The sequence below is a fragment of the Chrysochloris asiatica genome, unplaced genomic scaffold, assembly GCF_000296735.1.
Source record: "Chrysochloris asiatica unplaced genomic scaffold, ChrAsi1.0 scaffold00310, whole genome shotgun sequence".
In the NCBI taxonomy this organism is placed as follows: domain Eukaryota; kingdom Metazoa; phylum Chordata; class Mammalia; order Afrosoricida; family Chrysochloridae; genus Chrysochloris; species Chrysochloris asiatica.
Genome location: NW_006408828.1, coordinates 1,138,480 through 1,158,763, shown reverse-complemented (window position 1 = coordinate 1,158,763; position 20,284 = coordinate 1,138,480). Strand labels below are relative to the sequence as shown.

General features: G+C 49.5%; 1 protein-coding gene across 1 annotated transcript in view; it reads left to right on the top strand.

The window, feature by feature from the left end:
• Positions 1–19,012, top strand: part of VWCE (von Willebrand factor C and EGF domains) — a 40,974-nt gene extending 21,962 nt beyond the window's left edge. The window contains 14 exon segments of the mRNA XM_006874993.1: positions 2,630–2,712; positions 4,714–4,801; positions 8,435–8,520; positions 9,702–9,819; positions 10,207–10,292; positions 12,074–12,170; positions 15,460–15,542; positions 17,115–17,205; positions 17,285–17,367; positions 17,837–17,927; positions 18,314–18,452; positions 18,507–18,672; positions 18,675–18,906; positions 18,909–19,012. Coding sequence (XP_006875055.1) covers positions 2,630–2,712; positions 4,714–4,801; positions 8,435–8,520; positions 9,702–9,819; positions 10,207–10,292; positions 12,074–12,170; positions 15,460–15,542; positions 17,115–17,205; positions 17,285–17,367; positions 17,837–17,927; positions 18,314–18,452; positions 18,507–18,672; positions 18,675–18,906; positions 18,909–19,012 — 1,547 coding nt within the window.
• Positions 19,013–20,284: the final 1,272 nt, after the last annotated feature.

Sequence of the window (20,284 nt, the reverse complement as noted above, 5' to 3'; positions counted from 1 at the left end):
ATTGTAAAGTGTTTTGATAATTTTATAATCATTTTTCTGAATTCCTTCTCAGGCATTTCCGAAGCCTGCCCTCCTTCCAGTATGGAGTCCAGGTCTACCTCCAGCTCATTTGCCTCAGTCACTTTATCTTGTTTCTGGACATGTGCTGATATGATCATCTGTTTCTATTTTGGGGGCATATTCAGTGGTTAGCTATGGCCTTAATACTTAGATGGGTGTGTGTTTTGGTATTTTTTATGCTTTCTGATTGCTTCCAGGTAGATGTGATCAGGAGATGGGCTTCCCTTTTCACTCTTCTTTCTGAAAAATCTCAAGATGCCACTATTGATTATTATGATGTAACTCAGGATTTAATTTTCAGCCTGTTAACTTTTTAGTCTGCCTGTCTGCTCCACAACCCCTGTTCAGGCCTTTTTCCTAGTGATTAACAGTTCAGGACCGACTGTGGCTGTTTTGTGCTGCCGTTTGGTTTTAAGTAGAAACTGTCACTTTAAATTTCGAGGAGATCTGTGTGCATTCATAGTAGAACCCTCTGGGGGTGAGGGTGGGGTGTCCACTTGCTCAGGCTCCCCCTCTAGGCACCAGAATGGAGGTGCGCAGACAGTGAGAGACCAATGAACAGATACCAAAAAAAAAACAAACAAAAACAAACGGATGTCCACACCTTTATCTCCGTGGTTCTGCCAGGCGTCTGTGACTGCTCTGATCCTTCCCTGGTTCCGTCTCACCCAAAATGGCCACTCAGGGAGCAGCTGAGCACCTTGAATTAGAAAGCACTGGATTTCTTGCTTCTGCTACAAATTCCACTGGCTGTAAGCTTTCCAACTTTCTAAATATTCCTTTATAAGTAGTTTAGAGTTCTGGGACCATCCCCTGAGCCTGCTTGGTCTGGTATTCTGTGTTACAGCTGACAGAGATCCTCACTGCCCTTCTGCCCGATCTGCCATCTTGTTTGTTCCCCTTCTGTAATGTTGAATAAATGAAATTTTATTGAGTGTTTATATACACTGAGGAGTCCTGGTGTGGTGCTGTAGGATCAACACTGGACTGTTAACAGCAAGGTCGGCAGTTCAAACCCACCAGGAGCTTCTTGGAAACCCTAGACAGGGTCTCTATGAGTCAGAACTGACTCCAAGGCACTGAACAACAACAATAACAAATACATGGTAAGAAACCCTGGTAACGCTGTAGGATAAACACTGAATTCAAACCCTCCAGCCACTTTCCAGGTCAAAGATGAGACTTTCTGCTCCCATAAATATTTACAGGCTCAGAAACCCTTTACAGGGTATCTCTGAGTTGAGTGGACTTGTTGGCGGTGGGTGGGTCTATATATGCTGAACCCAAGGTGACAGAATTCTCGCCTTCCATCCAGGAGACTCAGGTTCAGTTCCTGGCCAGTACACCTCCACTGTAGCCACTACCGTGGGTTCGTAGAGGGTTGCTTGTTGGTATGATGCTGAACAGCAGCAGAGCATCCACACTAAGATGAGGAAGAAAGACCTGGTGACTTGCTTCAAAAACCAGCCAATGAAAGCCCTAAGGATCACAGTGGTTCTATCTGCAAGAGACCCTGTGGCATCCCATTCCACTGTGCATGAGTCTGGGGCCAACTGACAGCAATTAACAATAGCAACAGACTAGGTCTTGTGGCTATAACTGAGACAAGATGTAGTGCTTGCCCATGAAGGACGTCATGTCTGATGGACAAGACAAACAGAAGGAGGTAATGGCAGAAGGAGGTAATGGCAGTAGGCTCTGGAGTCAGCTGATGGGTGAGCGAGCCCTAGGAGCAGTGGGCATGCATAGCCTCGGCTCAGGAGGAGCAGAGAAGCTGAGCTATGTTCATCTGGGAAAGGGGGTGGTGGGGCCTGCAGAGGGAGGGACTGAGCAGTGACCCCAGCTGCCATGAGGACCTACAGGATATGAGGGGACCAGGAGATGGCCAGCTGGTGGTCAGAAGGCTCAGCCTAGATTGTAGAGCTGGACCAGAGTCTGACGGCCAGGGTGGAAGCTGTGGCAGAAGTGCAGGTCAGAAGACTGTGGCCTCCGCGGTGGTCATGCATTGTCAGGTTCCAGAACCTCTGAGAACAGGGTTCCATTCCTGCAGTGACCGGGTGTGAAGCATCACTCAGTGCTCTGACCCGGGTGCTGGCTCATCACTGGTGAATTCAATAGACCGGCCCCACGATAGCGGGATGATAAATATACCCACACAAGTACTAGCTATCATTGCACATTCCTTTAAAGATTATGAGGGCAGTGGAGGGGAGAGAGGATAAATGGGGGCCCACTTTTAGGGGGTGCCAAGCCTGGAAGGCAGAGCCAGCCTAGGGCTATCTGGTTGTCTTTCCCTGGCATTGGGCCCCCTTTTTAGACTAAAATGCCTTGTTCCGAAGACAGCTATAGGTTTACCAGACATAAATGCCACCATCCTGGGGCCTCCATGCAGATGTCTCCTGGGTGGTCCCTCTAGATCAAGGTCCTTGAGACCTGATCCTGCCACTCTTGGACATCTAAGAAGAGAGAGAAGGTTGCAGGGATGAGATGCTTGGGAGAGCCCTGAACCATCCGGCTTCCTCTGCTTTGAAGAGCCTGAGTCTGCTACCTTCCTGTTTGTCTTTCAAAGGCTGTTTTCACAGTGGCGTCATCCATGCAGAAGGTGAAGTCTTTTCCCCTCCCCACTCGAACTGCACCATTTGTGTTTGTCTGGTGAGTGTCCTGGGGTCCCCAGAGCCTCACGGGTGCTTTCTTAACCTTTGGGGGTTTTAGGCAAAGGGCAAAGGAGTGGATTTTAAATACCTGCTTGGGCATTCAGGCAGTGTTCTTGAGCTGTACACTTTGATCAGAACCTTTAGGATCTAAAGGCAGAGGGAAATGTCAAGCCTCCAAGTCTTTGGAGCTTCCTCTGAGCTGAAGAGAGCAAACAGGCAAACAGGGTCAATCTGTTTCCAGAGGGTGAGATCCCTTAGAAACTTACAACCAGGAAGGTGTTTTTTCTCTTCAGGCAAAATATTTGCCAAGGCAATAAAGGTAAGTGCATTTGGGAAGAAGGCTCTTTACCAAACTCAGCTTGGTTAGGAGCAGTCTGCTTTAGGCAGATTCATTCCTCCAAGATTAGTTACGAAGCATCTCCTGTGGGCTGACACATCTGTGTTGGAAGCAGTCCAGCCAGAAAGCTCCTTAGGAGCAAGGAGAGTGAGACTTTGTCTCATATATTTTGGACATGTTGTCAGGAAGGAGATGTCCCTGCTTGGTAAAGACCCTTAGCAAGATGGATTGACACAGAGACTGCAACAGTGGGCTCAGAGACAGCACTGCTTGTGAGGAGGGCACAGGACCAGGCAGGGGTTCATTCTGTTGTATTGGGGTCGCTCTGAGTCGGAACCGACTGGATGGTGCCTAACAGCAACAATGTACAGACCCTAAGGCATTGCTGGTTCCGTTATGGGACCCCCCCTTTCAGGCAGGTGATTTGGTTCAATTCCTGGCCAATGCATCAGCTGCACAGCCACCACCCACCACCCATCTGTCAGTGGAGGCTTGTGTGTTGCTATGATGCTGAGCAGCTTTCAGTGGCGCTTAAGACAGTAGGAAGAAAGGCCTGGTGATCTGCTTCTGAAAATCAACCAATGAAAATTCTATGATTACCACGGTGCTATCGCCAACCAATTGTGGGGATGGCACAGGACTAGGCAGCGTTTTGTTCCGTCGTGCACGGAGTCCCTGTGAGTCAGGACCAACTTGATGGCAGCTAAATGCAGACACTTCCAGGTGCTGACACACGTGTTCTGTTGCTGCACTGGAGGCTCCCGACAGCTCTTCCCAGCTGGCTTTGCTGTCCATATTACAGATGAGAAGTCTGAGGCTTGGAGGTGACAGAGCTGGGACTTGAGCTGAGTCTGTTTGATCCAGAGCCCAGGCTCTGTCAGCCAACTCCCCACCACCCTCTGACCATCTGGCAGCAGTGATGGAAGCTGCAGTGTAAGACTAGGAAGCATTCAGGTCGTTGGTACCTTTCCTGAGCGCTTCCTTTATTGAGCGTTCACTGTGAGCTGCACAGTGGCCTGGTCTTTTGGCGGCTGATCTCTCAGCACTTCCAACCCATCTCACAGATAGTGAAACTGAGGCTTAGAGGTACGATTGCTTGTTCAAAGTCACACAGAACTTGTTACTAGAGGAGCAGATATGGAGTCTCAGGCCTAGATGACTCCAAAGCCAGTGCTCTCTAAATTAATTTTTTTTGGTCTTAACTTCAAAAATTTTAAATTTATTTTTGAATTGTGGTCTTTGAATAGCCAATATAACCCTTTGGTTCCAAACTCAGATGCACAGGAAGGGATATAGTAAGTTATTCCCAGGAGTAACCGCTGCTCTCCGGTGCTCAGCATCGTCCCAGATGCCCTGGATGGCTAGACACCTCAGTTTCCTTCTGTGCTGCTCTATCCTGCCCCTTTTCCATAGAACACATTTTGGGGAGGGAGCTGTTCTAAATCACAGTAAGTAGGCCCTGGAGACTGGGTCCCTACAGACTGTCCATATGTCCACAGTGGCCTTTAAGGGTCTTGGATGGCTTCCTTTAGGCAGCCATGGTCTGGGACTGGAAACCTTAGGTGTGTTATAGAGAATGAGCACCTTCCCAGTAAGCCTGAAGGTCTGCAGACCCCTGTTCTACCTCCCACCCCCTGCCACCATCTCTTACCTTCTTCTCAGACTGGGAACGTGTCCTGCATCTCCCCCAAGTGTCCTCCCGGCCCCTGCCAGAGTCCCCCGCAGTCGGATTGTTGTACTTGTATTCCAGGTGAGAGATTCCCTGGGGGATTTTGGGTTTTGTATGCATTTGTGGCCTCATGCATGTATTGTGTATGTTTTTTTCTAGGATGTGTTGGGGGTGGGGTGAGTTGAGAAAGGAACAATGTTGATTTCTGCTTCAGAAACTCAGATCTCACCTAATGTGGGCACCATGTCTTGGGGGCTAGACTGTGCTCACAGCCCAGCCTGCAGGCAGGTAGGGTTTGAATCCAGCAGCCGCCTGGCTCTGTGTCTAGGTGGGGGATCCATCTCCCTTCCCCCACTGAGTTGCTCCTTTGTGAGAAATGTGGTTCTCTTTACTGAGATGACCACATCCCTGTCCGGAGCACACCCTCACCTCATCATGATCCACTGCTCTGTGCAGGGCATGGAGCGGCCCTTGACCTCCTTTAATCATTAACCCTTGTTTAGGGTCTTTCCTAAGGGAGTGCAATTCATTGATGACAAGACGGAGACTCAGGGATGTCAAGTCACTTGCCCACAGATACACAGCCAGTTAGTAATGGAGCAGAACTTGAACGCGTGTCTGCCTGATTTCAAAGCTGATGTTCTCCTTTTTTTTTTTTTTCATTGTGAAAAGATACACACCGAAACATTTGTCACACAACTTCCACATTTATAATCCAATGGCAGTGATGATATTTTTTAGATTGTGTCACCATGCTCATGATCCCTTTCCAACATCTACTACCACTGTTCACATAAACTCATTTTCCCCAAACAAAAACCTCCCCTACCCACCTCCCTCTCACACCTAGTAACCATAAAGAATCTAGTTTCTATCTATATCTCTGGAGTACTGGTGTGGCACTGCAGGTTAATGCGCTGAACTACAAAGTCGGTTTGAACTGCATGGTCGGCGGTTCGAGCTCACCAGCCACTCGTTGGAAACCCTACACGGGTTGCCATAGGTCGGAACTGACTCAAAGGCACTTAACAACAACAACATCTATATCTTTGCTTATTTCACAGAAGCGAAATCAGACAGCATTTGTCCTTTTGCGACCGACTTTTTTCTCTTAGAATACTCCAGGTTCATTGATGCTGTGGTGTGCTTTGGGACTTCGTTTCTCTTTACGGCTGTGTAGCTGCTGTGGCTTCGTTTCAAGTGGCTTTCCACGACTTTTAGATATTATGTTATTATTTCTTTTTTGAAGCACAACGTTGTGCTTTTCCAGGGAGAGTTTACACAGACTATTAGGCTCCCATTTAACAATGACTCATTGTTCCCACAAAGTGACAACATTCTCATTAATTCCCTTTCTGCATGTTTTGCTTTCTGTAACCCATTTCCCCTACCCACTTATCCACTTACCCTTTAGAATCATTGTTGAACATTTGGTCTTATGGAGATAATATGTTTTAGATGATTTTTTTAAATGTTTTATTGTGAATTATGTGATAGTTTACATGGGAGAACATTAGTTTTACATTCATCCTATCGTATATCGTTTCATTGCCATGGTTACAATCCCCTCCATGCATCATCAACCAACCAAAGGCTATACCTTGCAAGCCTGCCCGCCCCAGCCATCAGCACACAGCCCCTCTCCCGCTCTGTGTCTAAAGTCCTCAGCTGCTCCATCTCTCCACGTCATTGTCTCTGCCTCCATTAGATAAGTTTTTAAAGCTGCAGAGTACGCCTTTATTTTATGAGCCAATCTGTTACTTAGGTAAAGGTGATCTCAGGGGTAGTTGCAGTTGAAGATTTATGGAGTATTCAGGGTGATAGTCTCAGGGAGTCCTCCGAGATGTTATATTGTTTTTTTGTCAACTAGGCAAAGCAGTCCTTAATATGGTAGGTACTGTTATCAAACCCATTGTACAGATAAGAAAATGGAGGCACACGTAGTTTAAGAGTCTTACCCAATGGAGTCCTGGTGTGGCGCTGTGGGTTAATGTGCCAGACTGCAAAAACCATTTGAACTGTGAGGTCGATTGTTCAAGCTCACCAGCTGCTCCTTGGAAACCCTATACAGGGTTGCTATGGGTCGGAATCGACTCGACAGCAATTGATAACAACAACAACACCCAAAGTTATGCCCTGGTTGCATACTTGGGATTTGAACTCAGAACGGCAGCCTGATTTAGCCCTGCAGTGTACTCACTGTGCATGGGCAAGGGGCCGGTTTTTAGGCTTTCCCACTGTGAGGAGCTCTGGTGGTAAAATGAGTTAAGCACTGGGCTGCTAACTAACAGGTTGGAAGTTTAAACTCACCATGGGAGAAAGATAAGGCAGTTTGCTTTCATCAAGATTCACAGCGTTGGGAACCCTGTGGAGCAGTTCTGCTCCATCTCATAGGGTCCCGATGAGTCTAAATTGACTGGAGAGTTTTGGATTTGGGTTTGTTGTTGTTGGTTACCAGTGGGAATGGTCTTCAGGTTTCAGTCTTTCTCACTGAATCCTTTTAGCCTCAGGGGTGGTGTCAGTCCCAAGCCTATTCCTTAGGTGTGGTCGGGACTAGTCTTCCTTTCTCACTCCAGTTACTCAGAGCCGCCCTGCCTTTTTGGTTACAGACCTTATGTCAGTTTCCCAGGGCTGCCATAACAAAGTTTAAAGCAGCAGGGATTCATTCTCCTGCAGTCTGGGGGCTGGAAGTCTGAAATCAAGGAGACAGCAGGGCTCTGGTCACTCTGAAGGCTCTAGGGAAGACCCTTCCTTGTCTCTGTGAGCTCCTGGTGGTTCCCAGGATTCCTGGGCATGCCTTGGTTTGTAGCTTCATCCCTCTCAGCTCTGTCCCCCTCATCACTGGGGCTTCTCCCCTCTACATCAGCATCTCTTCTCTTCTTTATGAGGACACCACTCATCATGGATTAGGACCCACCTTCTGTTGTCTGATGACATCTTCAAAGACCTCATTTCCAAACAAGGTCATAGTCAGAGGTACTGAATGAAGGCTAGGATTTCAATGTATCTTTTTGGAGGCACAGTTCAACCCATAACCCCTCTTAAAAAACAAATAGCAAACCCACAGCCATCAAATGACCATCATAGTGACCCTATAGGAGAGAGCAGGACAGCTCTGTAGGGTTTCCAAGACTGTAAAGCTTTATGGGAGCAGATAGCCTCATCTTTCTCCTGCAGAGTGGCTGTTGGCTTTAAAACACTGAGCTTTTGATTAGCAGGCCTGTTCTTAACTTATTGTCCTACCAGGACTCCTTAGTGGATTTTATTTTACATGTGATTTCTTTCCTGTCCGTTTTTAAATGTTGTTAGGTGCCATTAAGACAGTTCTGACTCATAACGACCCTTTCTAGGGTTTCTGAGGTTTGAATTGCTGACCTGTGGCTTGCAGTCCACTGCTTATCCTACAGTGCCACACCAGTTGTTAAATGTTGTTGTTGTTGCCCATCAAGTCAGTTCCGACTCATAGCGAGTTTCCGAAGAGCATTTGGTGGGTTTGAACTGCTGACCTTGTGGGTCGAAGTCCAGTGCTGATCCTACAGTGCCACACCAGGAGTCCTACTAAATAGGAACAACTATTCTGGGGTCTAGAGTTTGGAGCAGGGGAGTGATTTGGATTCTTGGGTGTGTGCTATGCTATGTTAACTGTGCAGAGTCCCCAATGTGCCTCCCTTTTTTCTAGCTGCCCCTCCCCCAGCTTCTCTCTCTTTTCCACAGTAAGGTGCTATTTCCGTGGCCAATGGTATGCAGATGGAGCTGTCTTCAGTGGGGGTGATGATGAGTGTACCACCTGTGCCTGCCAGGTAGGAAGGCTGAGGGTCCTGGAACCTTCTAGAACCTTCTAGAATTGGTGGGGGTGGGGAGGAACTCAGGACTCCTTGAACCAGGAAAGGATCTGCTGCATCCAGAGGAAGACTGAGGCAGCCCAGGTAGTAAAGGGACCTGCATGCCTCAAGGCCCCCTTAAAGTTGACCCAGTGTCTATATCCTTTGCTGTGTGGCGAAGCTTACTCACCGCCAGGTGGGAGTGGACGGCACCCAGGCTTCCTCATCAGTCTAGGCTTCTGGGAAGTCTTCCTGGAGGAAAAGCTGCAGAGCTGAGACCTGAAGGATACGAAGGTCCTTAAAGAGCTGAGGGAGGTGTGCCTGTATGTGCTAATGGCAGGTAGCTGGCGCATGCACAGTGGGTGCTAAGAACCAAAGCACCCATCCTGGCTGCAACACGGTGCCAGCCAGAGGAATTGGGCACGAGAGGAGTCTGGAGAAACACTCATGACTTGGGTTGGTCTTCCTGGATCTGTGGCAGGATTCTAGTGTAAACCTCAGACTCTAGAGAGCCAGTGAGGGAGGCAAGGAAGGACAGGGGAGAAGCCAAGAATCCTCATTTCAGGAGAGGGCTGCCTGAGGCTGGTTCACCGGGAGTCCTGCGGAGTGAGCTGTACCCCATGACTGCTACACCCCACCATCACCTAGTTATGGGCTCTGCTCCCCTTGTCCCTCCAGGGGCTGGGGGTTCAAGTAACCATCCAGGCATCTCTGCAGGAGATGATGCCCATCCACCAGGTGTTGTATTTTGGGGACAGGAATCTGGGGGACACCCAGCCCTTGTCTCTGACCTAACCACAAAGGACTTTTCAAGCCCGCCCAGGAATCTGGGTTTTGCACCGCTGCTTTGGTACAAAACCCAGTGGATGATGTGACCGGTTGGGAGTCTGAGTAATTCTCTGACTGCAGAGTGAGTGTGTGTGGAGGGTGGTGGATGCAGGGAGCCTGGATGGAGCTGTGACCATGGGAGGCCCAGCAGAGCTGGGACATACAGCTCAACACCCTGCAAGGACCCGAGCCCACTTCCATCTCCCTCCCGCTCCCTGGAGAGTTATCACTTTTACCTGTAGGGCACAGGGGAGGTAGCCGGCCCACAACCCTCCTCTTCAACCCTCCTATGGCCCCATCTCACCATCCTGTGCTCCTTGGTTCTCTTCTAGAATGGGGAGGTGGAATGCTCCTTCACGCCATGTCCAGAGCTGGACTGTCCCCGTGAGGAATGGTGGCTGGGCCCTGGACAGTGCTGCTTCACCTGCCGGGAGCCCAGGCCCATGACAGGTGAGGGCCACTCAACTCTGCCTCCCGGGACAGCCCAACACTGTGGAGGGAGGCTGAGCTTCACCCGTGTGAGAGTGTGTATGTGTCTGTAGGGTGTTTATGTGTGTGGGTTGTGTCTGTGTGTGTGGTAAGTCTCCGTGTGTGTATGTTGGGTGTGTGTGTGTTTGTGTGAGTGTGTGTGCATACCAGGTGCATGTTTGGAGGTCAGCTTCACTAAGGAACAGGATTGGCAGCTGTGGCAGCGTCTGGGGCCAGCGTCTGCTCAGCGGGTGGAAACACAGGTGTGTGTCTGGAGCCCTTGGTAGATGGAGCTGCAGGCCCAGTGGGCATCAGGACCCACTTGGCATCCTGCCCACTTGTCCATCCCCTTCACTGTTCCCTGGCCAGGCTGCTCTCTCGACGACAACGGGGTTGAATTTCCAGTTGGACAGATCTGGTCGCCTGGTGACCCCTGTGAGTTATGCATCTGCCAGGTGAATGACAACCTGCGCGCCTTCAGTTGCTTTACCTGGCTGCTCACCTGCTTCATCCAGAGGAAACCCCTCTGCCCCGCCAGACACCCCAGAGATCCCTTCCCCTCCCCAAACTGGGCTCCTCAGTCCAACCGCAGTCTTTTTCGCTCCCACGCTCTCAAGTTCCATTTTTGCCAAAAGGGTCAAGACCTAGTTGATTCTTTCCTCGGTAGCTTTTCCAGCAAGACGCAGCTTGGCAGTCTGCCGCAAGAACTGTGTGTAGATGCTGGCTTGTGCTGAGAGCTGCTGGTCTGAGGAGTTGGTGGGGTTCCAATAGAAGGTCCCACACATGGAAAAGAGGGGGCTGGGGTGGCCAGTGACCCAAGGGCTCAGGAAATTCCTGGGAAATTGCATGTTCCTTAATATGAATCATGAGACTTTACCTTATCAGAAATGGTTAAGAAGAAGGTACGAGGGTTTGAGAGTCAGATTGGCAGGAATGCAAACACAGCCATTTCCCCGGAAACAGTGTTTTTTTTTTTTTTGCTCACTGTTTAATCCTTGGTTGTTGATGTGCACTGTTGGGCTGACTTTCAACTCATAGTGACCTGTGACAGAGAACAATTTCCCTGTAGGGTTTTCTAGGCATGTGTGGCGCTGTAGGATAAGCACTGGACTGCTAACCATAAGGTTGGTGGTTGAAATCCACCAGCTGCTCCTCGGAAACCCTATACAGGGTTCCTGTGAGTCAGAACTGACTCGATGGCATTTCATAACAACAGTCTCCATGGAAGCAGATTGCCAGGTCTTCCTTTCGCAGACTTGTTGGGTAGATGCAAACGGCCAGCCGTCTTTTAAGTCCTTTAGAACTGATTCTCAGAATGTGGTCCCTGGGTCCACAGCATTGGCCACACCTGGGAACTTGTTAGACTTGCAGGCTCTCAAGCTTCTGCCCAGGCCTCGGATCCAGGTGAGTTTTGTGCACCTTAGTGTGTGAGAAGCCCTGCCTTCAAGTACCACTGATGTGCCATTTGTTAAAATGTCTTGGACCCACCGCACTTTACCCAAACCCATGGCCGGCAAGTTGATTCCGACTCACTGTGGTCATCTAGGACAGAGTAGAGTAACCATTGAGTACATTGCAAATCTTTACAGAAGCAGACTGCCTCCTTTTTCTCCCAGGGAGCAGCTGGTGGGTTCAAACTGCTGACCTCTTGGTCAGCACTCCAGTGCTTAACCACTGCACCAGCAGGGTTCCCTTACAATGCTTTAGCATGTCTAATTGGAATTAGGTTTGGAAGAAAGTACATCTGGATGCCTGCTTTCTCCTTTTATGACTGATTTAAGGGCTTCAGATTCTAAGAAAGTAACAAAATGTTTGTAAACATTTAGATTCATAAAAACAACCTGCCTGGCACTTCCATCTTCTGAAATAAGCATTTCTCGTGGAATGGTTTTCTATGAAACTAAGCCTTTATGGCACTCTGTTGGTTTGGGGTGAACCAGGGCTCTAGGGAGGAGCTGAGGGGATTTGGAGGTGGTGATGGGGTAGCGTGTTGTTTGCCTTTGACCTGCTCCTTGAGAGAAACAGGAAGCTTGGAGTCCAGGCACGCTGAAGCCACTTTCCCTCAGTAGTTGGTCCTCTTTGCAGGAGAATTGCCACTTCACGACTGCATCATAGCATCCTTGGGGCAAGCCTTGGCCAGTGTGCAGCATCTCCCGTTCCTTTGAGACACTGGAGGGGGCCTGGGATGGGGCTGGTGTCCTAAGTGGGATCTTGGTGAAGTTCCTCCTCCCTTCAGGCAGATGGCTCAGTGAGCTGTAAGAGGACAGACTGCGTGGATTCCTGCCCTCATCCGATTCGGATCCCTGGACAATGCTGCCCTGACTGTTCAGCAGGTAATTCCTTGCCAGGGGGCAACACAGTCCCACCTCCCACGGCAGGGGTCTAGGGGAGCCCCTATCCAGTCTCACCCTGCACCAGGCTCCTCCCCTGTTCTAAGCACCATGTAAGTGCCATCTCATATTATTCTCACAACAACCCTGTTGGATAATCCCATTGTACAGATGAGGAAACTGAGACTCAGAGAGATTAAGCAATGCAGATAGAAAGCTACGCAGAGCCAATACCTGGGTGTAGAGTCAAAGGACCTATGCCTGTGAGAAAATGAGAGAAAATGAAAATATCCCTTTGTTTTTTAAACATGACTTTTTTTTTCACTTTTTCCATATTTTAAAAGTAGCATAGAAAATTTAGAAAATACAAAAAATTTAAAAGGGCTCATTGGTCACAACAACAACAACATTACACTGTTAACCTGTGTTTATGGATGACACTCTAGTGTTTTTTCTCAAGCACTGGACTGCTAACTACAGGTCGGCAGTTCAGACCCACCAGTTGCTCCTCGGAAACCTTATACAGGGTCACTATGAATCAGAACTGACTTGACAGCATTTAGCAACAAGTGTTTTTCTTAATATAATACATACGTGTATGTAGATTGCATACAACGTATTATAAAAACCAGGAGCCCTGATGTGGTGCTGTGGGTTAATGTGCCAGACTGCAAAGCTGTTTGAGCTGCAAGGTCGGCGGTTCAAGCTTATCAGTGGCTCCCGGAAACCCTATATAGGGTCGCTATGGGTTGGAACCGACTCGATGGCACTTAACAACACCACAACAACAATAATAAAAACTAGTTGCCAAGTCAGTTCTGACTCAGTGAGTCCATGTGTGTCATTAGGACTGTACTCCATCGGACTTTCTTTCTTTGTGTTTTTAAACATTTCATTGTGGATTGGGTAAAGGTTTATGAGTAGCTCAGTTTTCCATCAACAATGCAGACACACGTTGTTTCATGTCATTGATTGTACTCCGAACAGTATAACATCCCTCAGCCCACTTTCTCCATGTATGTCTTTCTCCCATTCCTGCTTCCTTTCCTAACCCTTTTGATCTGTGTCTCTGAGTAAATGCTGTCCTTTAAATCTCAAGTGGTTGATAAATCCAAAGAGTGCGTGCCTCTCTGGTGTGATTTTCCCACCCACAGATCTGTCTATTATTTGGGGGAGGTCATCTCCAGACTTGCAAGGTGACTAAAGGCAGTGGTCTCTCTGTCTGACCAGTAAGCCTGGTCTTATTATTTTTCAATTTTTAATTTTGTTCCATATTTTTCTTCCTCTCTATCCAGGATCTCCTGACGTGATCCTTTTCAGAACAGTTGGTAGCAATGACTGTGCATCATGTAGTTCGGGTTCACGTTGTCCATTAGTCCACTGGATTCATTGTTTTCATACGTCTTCACTCCTGTTCATTTTCTTCACCCTTCTTTCCTCTAGACAGGGAGAGACCAACAGTTGCCCCTTTAGGTGGCTGTTACCCCAGTCACTAATCAGCGACATAGATTATAGAACCTTTTTTTTATGGACTGTGTTAATGCCAGTTGACCTCAGTGTGTCCCTAGACCCTGGTCCTGAGCATCCACATCCAGTGACTCATGATCTCAAGGTGCTTGACTCCTCCCTAGGGTTTCCAGTGGCTGATTTCTTGGAATTAGATTTCCAGGCCTTTCTTCCTTGGTGCCTCTATGTAGGCTCAAAATACCAATCTTTCAGTTAGTAGTCAAGGACAATAACTGTTTTTTACTACTCAGAGACTCAACATATACTAGAGCTATAATAGATAGTGTTTTCCTGGTAAAATACCTCCGTATTGTTTCATCACCTGCTTCGAACTGAATTCGAACCCACTGAGTGGATTCTGACTCACGGTGATCCCTTGGGGTCCAGTAGAGAGCTGAGCTCCATGGCCTTTTCTCGGCTGTGATCTTTACAGAAACACAGTGCCAGGGCTTTTTTTCTGTGGCACTGCTGAGTGGGTTCGAACCATCAACTTTTCAGTTAATAGTGGAGCTCAAACTGCTTGGTTCAACCAGGGACCCTTTGTGCTGAACCCCAAAGCTAAAGCAACCCCCCTGCACTTCAGTCAGTTCTTCCTCTTGGGGTACCCTGTTGTTGTTAAGTGCCATTGAGTTGGTTCTGTCCCATAACGACCCTGTATAGGGTTTCCAAAGAACAGCTGGTGAGATTGACCCACTGACCTTGTGGTTCAGTCTGACTTTATAGTCCAACGCATTCACCCCCAGCGCCACACCAGGACTCTGGGGACCCTACCGAGTGGAGTAGAACTGCCTCATGGAGTTTCCAAGGCTGCCTCCTTTATGGGAGCAGACTGCCAACTCTCTCCCATGGAATAGCTGTTAGGCTCAAACCACTGACCTTTCCAATGGCAGCTGTGCGCTTACTCACTGTGCCACCAGGGCTCCCTTTGACCTGAGCAGCAGGTGATAAATATCATCAAGGTAGCATGGAGGCCAGGGTCTGGGGGCATCAGGAAGCAGAGGAGGGAATGGGGTGGGGAATGTGTGGACAGAGTGTGGTGTGAGGTGGGCCTTGGGCCTTGGCAGGCTTTGGCTGAGTGGGGAGGAGCAGAGAGGATTCTGGGAAGATGGCATGATGCACACTTGGGGTTGCCCAAGCCCTGGCATGATCTCACCTGATGAGGATTAGAGGAGGAAGCTTCCCTTGCTAAAGCAAGAACCCAAACCCCATCTCCGGGTTCTTCTATATCCACTCGATCCCTTTACTAAAGTTGATGAAAAACACAGTCAGCCCCAATTCAGACGTGTGCTTTGCCTCTTCCCTCACCCTGAATCACTGCTCTCAGGAGGCCAGGGCCTGATCTTTGCTCTCCAGATAAGCCTCAGACCTTTGCCTTGGTCAGGAGCGTGGTGCCTACCACCCTGACTGGTGCTCACTGTGTGTTCCCTGTCACCACGTGTTCCCCTCACATGTGTTCCCCTCACCACATGTTCCCCTCACATGTGTTCCCCTCACCACATGTTCCCCTTAAGTGTGCTCCCCTCACCATATGTTCCCCTCATGTGTGTTCCCCTTACTTACGTTTCACCTTATGTGTTCCCCTCACGTGTGCTCCTCCTTACCATGTGATTCGCTTACATGTGTTCCCCTCACCACATGTTCCCCTTGTGTTTCACCTTACCACATGTTCCCCCCCCACCATGTGTTTCCCTCATCACATGTTCCCCTCACACATGTTCTCCCTAACCACCTGTTCCCCTCATGTGTGTCCCCCTGACTGGTGTTCACTGCGTGCTCTCCCTGGCAGGCTGCACATACACAGGCAGAATCTTCTACAACAACGAGACCTTCCCGTCTGTGCTGGACCCCTGTCTGAGCTGCATCTGCCTGGTACGGACCACCAGCCCCGACCCTGTCTGCAGAAGCCCCCTGGGGTCAGCTCTGAGAGCCCTGGACAGGTCGCTTTTGGTTCACAGTGAAAGCTGGCCCCATTCGGCCCTGCCCAGGACAGATGCTAACAGGGCAGTTAACTGTTTCTAACCCTCTGCCAAAGGTCTGCCTGGCTGCCGGGGCAAGTCATGAGGGGCCTTCTGTTGTATCAAGTATGACCTGGATTGTCATGAGGGTGGAGGGGAGAGCACACACCCAGGGTCTATATCAGAATCTTTTATTCTTTTAAAATAATTAATTTTCGTTCTTGTTGAGAATATCCATAGCAGAACATACACTCACGCAACAATTCCTATGTGTACAATTCAGTGACATTGATGACATTCTTCCTGTTGTGCCACCATCTTCCCCCTCCTGACCCCTAATTTTCCTGTTGCATCTTCAAGCTGTTGCCAGTTTGATCTCATCTAGCTAGAACTTAAACGAACATAATCAAGGGAGACATTCTTTACTAGTTAAGCTAAACTATTAATTGATTTAAAGAAGAAAGACTTCAGGGGGTATTTTTGGTTGAAAGTCTAATGTTTAAAGATGATCTCAGGGCAATAATTTTGATGGACCCATCCAGACTCTATGGATCCAGAAAGTCTGGATTCCATGAGAATCTGACATTCTGTTCTGTATCTCTGTTCTTAGCCCTTTACAATCATTAACTCAGTTAACCCATGCAAGAATTCTGTGATGCTGCTCCACCGACATCTTCCTCTTAGAGACAAGAAAAATCGAGGCTCAGGGACAGGAAAGAATCTGCCCACGATCGTGTTGTTACTCCCTGTTGAGTCTGACTCGTGGCAATCCTATGTGAGCAGAATAGAGCTCATTTTCCAGACTGTGGCAGCCTTCAGAAGCACATAATCAGGCAGACCTATCTTCTGAGGGGCTTCTGGGTAAATTCCAGCCGCCAGTCTTTGGGCTACTAGTTGAGTGCTTAACTGTTTGTGACACCCAGGGGCTCCACTCAAGATCAAAGTGCCAAGAGTCAAACTAGTTTTTTAGTCCTAAGCCATACAGCCTCTCCATCTGAAAAAAACATGTTAGAGAAAAAGATCATCTAATATTTGGACAAGGAAAACAAAAATTCTTATTGCTAGAAGCATCTAATGCCTGATACAGCTTCTTTGCTGGCGGTTGGTGCAGACAGAATGGTCATCTGCCGGGTGCCCACATGGAAAGGGACAAGGTCTACAGGAGGATTGAGAAACACAGAGTCCACACTCCTGTGACCCCCTGAGTGACCTCTGTGTGGGGGCCCGTGCGTTCCTGGTCACATGCATTGGGAGCTTCAGCTTCTGGGGCCTGCTTTCTCCTCAGATGTCACTGCCCACCTGGCAGGGCAGTTTGTAGACTGGTTCATCAGGTGTCTGTTGGCAGATGAGCTCCGTGGTGGGTAGTCTTTGTTTTTAAGGAGCTTACATCCTAGCGAGAAGATAGACCCTACAAGAAAAGCCCCCAGCCTCATGGCTTCCCGAGCATCCCCCGGATCAAAGGGCCTGTGTGTTTTTTGTCCTGCAGTTGGGCTCAGTGGCCTGCTCGCCCGTGGACTGCCCCATCACCTGTACCTACCCCTTTCACCCCGATGGGGAATGCTGCCCCGTGTGCCGAGGTGAGTGGGACCAGCGCCCCAGGCCCGAGGCTCCCGGGTGGCCTGGCTCTCAGGGGCCCTGTCTCCTCTGCCTCCGCAGACTGCAACTATGAAGGAAGGAAGGTGGCCAACGGCCAGGTGTTCACCTTGGATGATGAGCCGTGTACCCGGTGCACCTGTCAGGTGAGCTGGCCTGGGGGCGGCTGCTTCTTAACTGTGCCCTTTTGTGAGACATGGAGCCCCTGACCTTGGAAAAATAGGAAAAAAAAACAAGCCAGTTGCTATTGACTAGTCGACTGGCTTTCAGTGGCTGATTTTTTCAAAGTAGATTGCCAGACCTTTCTTCCGAGGTGTCTCATGGACTCAAACTTCCAGGCAGCATGTTACCCATTAGCCAGCATAAACCTTTCCTCCTCCAGCTGCTCTTCACCTTAAATTACCTGCTAGAATGTCTTTAGTGCTGACAATATTCTTCTTTCTGGAAGTCCAGGGTGTGGGGAAGTGATTGCCTTCAGGTTGGGCTTCCCCTCTGGCTCAGGTAGGGCCTGAGGTGAGCCACTGCTATCCTGGGACTTGCTGCTGGTCTGAGCAGGCATGCTGCTCTGGCTTTCCTGACCCATGTATGTGCCTGTGTGCTCTTCTGCTTCCTCAGCTGGGAGAGGTGAGCTGTGAGAAGGTCCCCTGCCACCACGACTGTGCAGACCCCCACGTCCCCCCCAGGGACTGCTGCTCCTCCTGCCCAGGTAAATGGGCCCTGGGGTCCTTGGGTTTCCCTTTCTTCTTCCACTTTACTTCCCTGCCCAGAAACTTAGAGTGTGTTCAGGGCCAGCTGTGAAAAAAACAGGCTCAGAGAGAGATACGTCTGCTCAAGGCCCCATAGTAGTGACCCTCAGAGCAGCCTTGCACACCCACTCTTTCTATGCCCATTTTACAGATGAAGGAACAGAGGCCCAGGTGACTTGCCCATGTCCATAGCTTGTTTTCAGTCATCTCTTGCTGGAGGTAGCAGGTGTGAGGCTGAAGCTCTCAGAAGATGGAGCTGAGTGCCTGTCTCCAGCACAGCTCATCTAGGGTCCACCTCAGCCCTGGGAGAATCACTGTGCACCTCACTTCCCCCACCTCTCTCTAGAGTCCCCCATCCCTCCGGAAGGAAGACGGAGGCTCCCTGCTGGTGGGGACGTGGAGTTCAGCAAGGCTGCCCCGGAGCCTCATGAGGACACAGAGGCCCTCCCAAGTGCTGTCCACTGTAGTACCTGCCCGGGGACCCCATGAGGACACAGAGGACCTCCCAAATGCTGTCCACTGCAGTGCCTGCCTGGGACTCCAGCAGCATCCTGTCAGAGACTAGCCCTCCCTGTCTCCCAACTCCTCTTAAGGACGAACTTGTCCAACACACGGACCTCATGCTCAGGCCACTCCGGAGCCTAGGCCTCGCCCTCACCCCTGTATGGACCAGGGGACATGTTCCCAAGGGAGCCCAGGACCTCCCGAGTCCCCAGCCCTCCTCAGGGCCCTCCACCCCTCCAGTAGCTTCCACTCTACCTCCAGCCTCTCCGGAGCTTCCTTGGGCACCTCCCATGACTCCCCAGCCCTCCTCTGTCTCCAAGGCCGGGACGGCATCCAGGTGGCCTTCCCTGCCTGCTACCACACTGGCTAAAACATTAACACTTTCCACAACTGCCTCCAGCCCCTCAAACACCTCCGTGACCTTCCTAAGACCTCACAGACCCTCCCCACCACTTCCAGACTCTCTGTTGCCCAGGCAGCCACAACCGGCTGCGCCCCCCGGAAACCCACTGTCTCCAGGGAAGAGGAACCCACGGTGTAAGCAGGTCTCAACCTCTGGAAGACTCTGGGCAGAGGAAACTTGGCCAGTGGCCTGGCAGGCCTGTGGATGGCTCTGGGACAACCTTGCTAATGACAAAGAGCTGGTGCCTGCAGGGCTTCTGTGGCAACAGAAGAGCCCATCTGGGCCCATGTAGTTGGTTCCCAAAGAGCCTTTTGAGCTGGCATGCTGCATGGTCAGCACCCTCCCTGGACCACGTTGGCATGGTTTTTGGAGGAAAGCTGAGGACTGCTGAGCTCTCTTCTGGAGAAGAGTCTAACAGGATGAGTAGTTCCCTATGACTCTGCCACCATCTCACGTCCTTACCTGAGGTCTCTTGATTAAAGATTGTCACTGTTTCCTCCCAGGCTGCTGTGCTCATTCACATAGGAGTAGCTCTCTGAATCCTGCACTAGACTGGGGCAGGGGGAAAGAGAGTCTGGGTAAGCTGGCCTTTCAGTGGTAAGAGGGGTCTTCATAAGGGTGTTGGAGGAAAATGTTAAAAGTACCATTGTCTGTCAAAAGAACAAACCGATCTGTGTTGTTTGAAGTGCAGCCAGAATGCTCCTTAGAAGCCAGGTTGGTGAAACTTCATCTCTCATACTTTGGACATATCAGGAGGGACTAGTCCTTGCAGAAGGACACCATGCTGGGTAAATTGGAGGGTCAGCAAAAAAAGAGGAAGACCCTCAATGAGATGGACTGGCACAGTGGCAGCAGCAATGGGCTCAAGCATAGTGACGATTATGAGGTTGGCACAGAACCAGGCAGTGTTTTGGTCTGTTGTGCATAAGGTCGTTATGAGTTGGTACCAACTTGACAGCACTCAACAACAACAAATACACACATATATTTGTTGTTGTTAAGTGTGTTTTAGTCTGTTTCAACTCATAGAGACCCTGTATAGGGTTTCCGAGGAGTGGCTAGTGAGCTTGAACAGCCGACCTTGTGGTTCAAACTGACCTTGCAGTCTAGTCCATTATCCTGCAGCACACACACACACACACATATATATATATATGGGTTGCAATAGGACTGCTAGCTGCCAGGTCAGCAGTTTGAACCCACCAGTCACTCTGTGGGAGAAAGATGAGGCTTTCTGTTTGCATTAAGATTTATAGCCTCAGTAGGAACTGACTCGATGGCACACAACCATCACCACTATACATATTTATTTATACACATATATTGTTCTTAACTACCGTTGCGTTGGCTCTGAATCATAGAGACCTGTATAGGGTGTTTGAGGCTTTAAGTCTTCATGGGAGCTGAAAG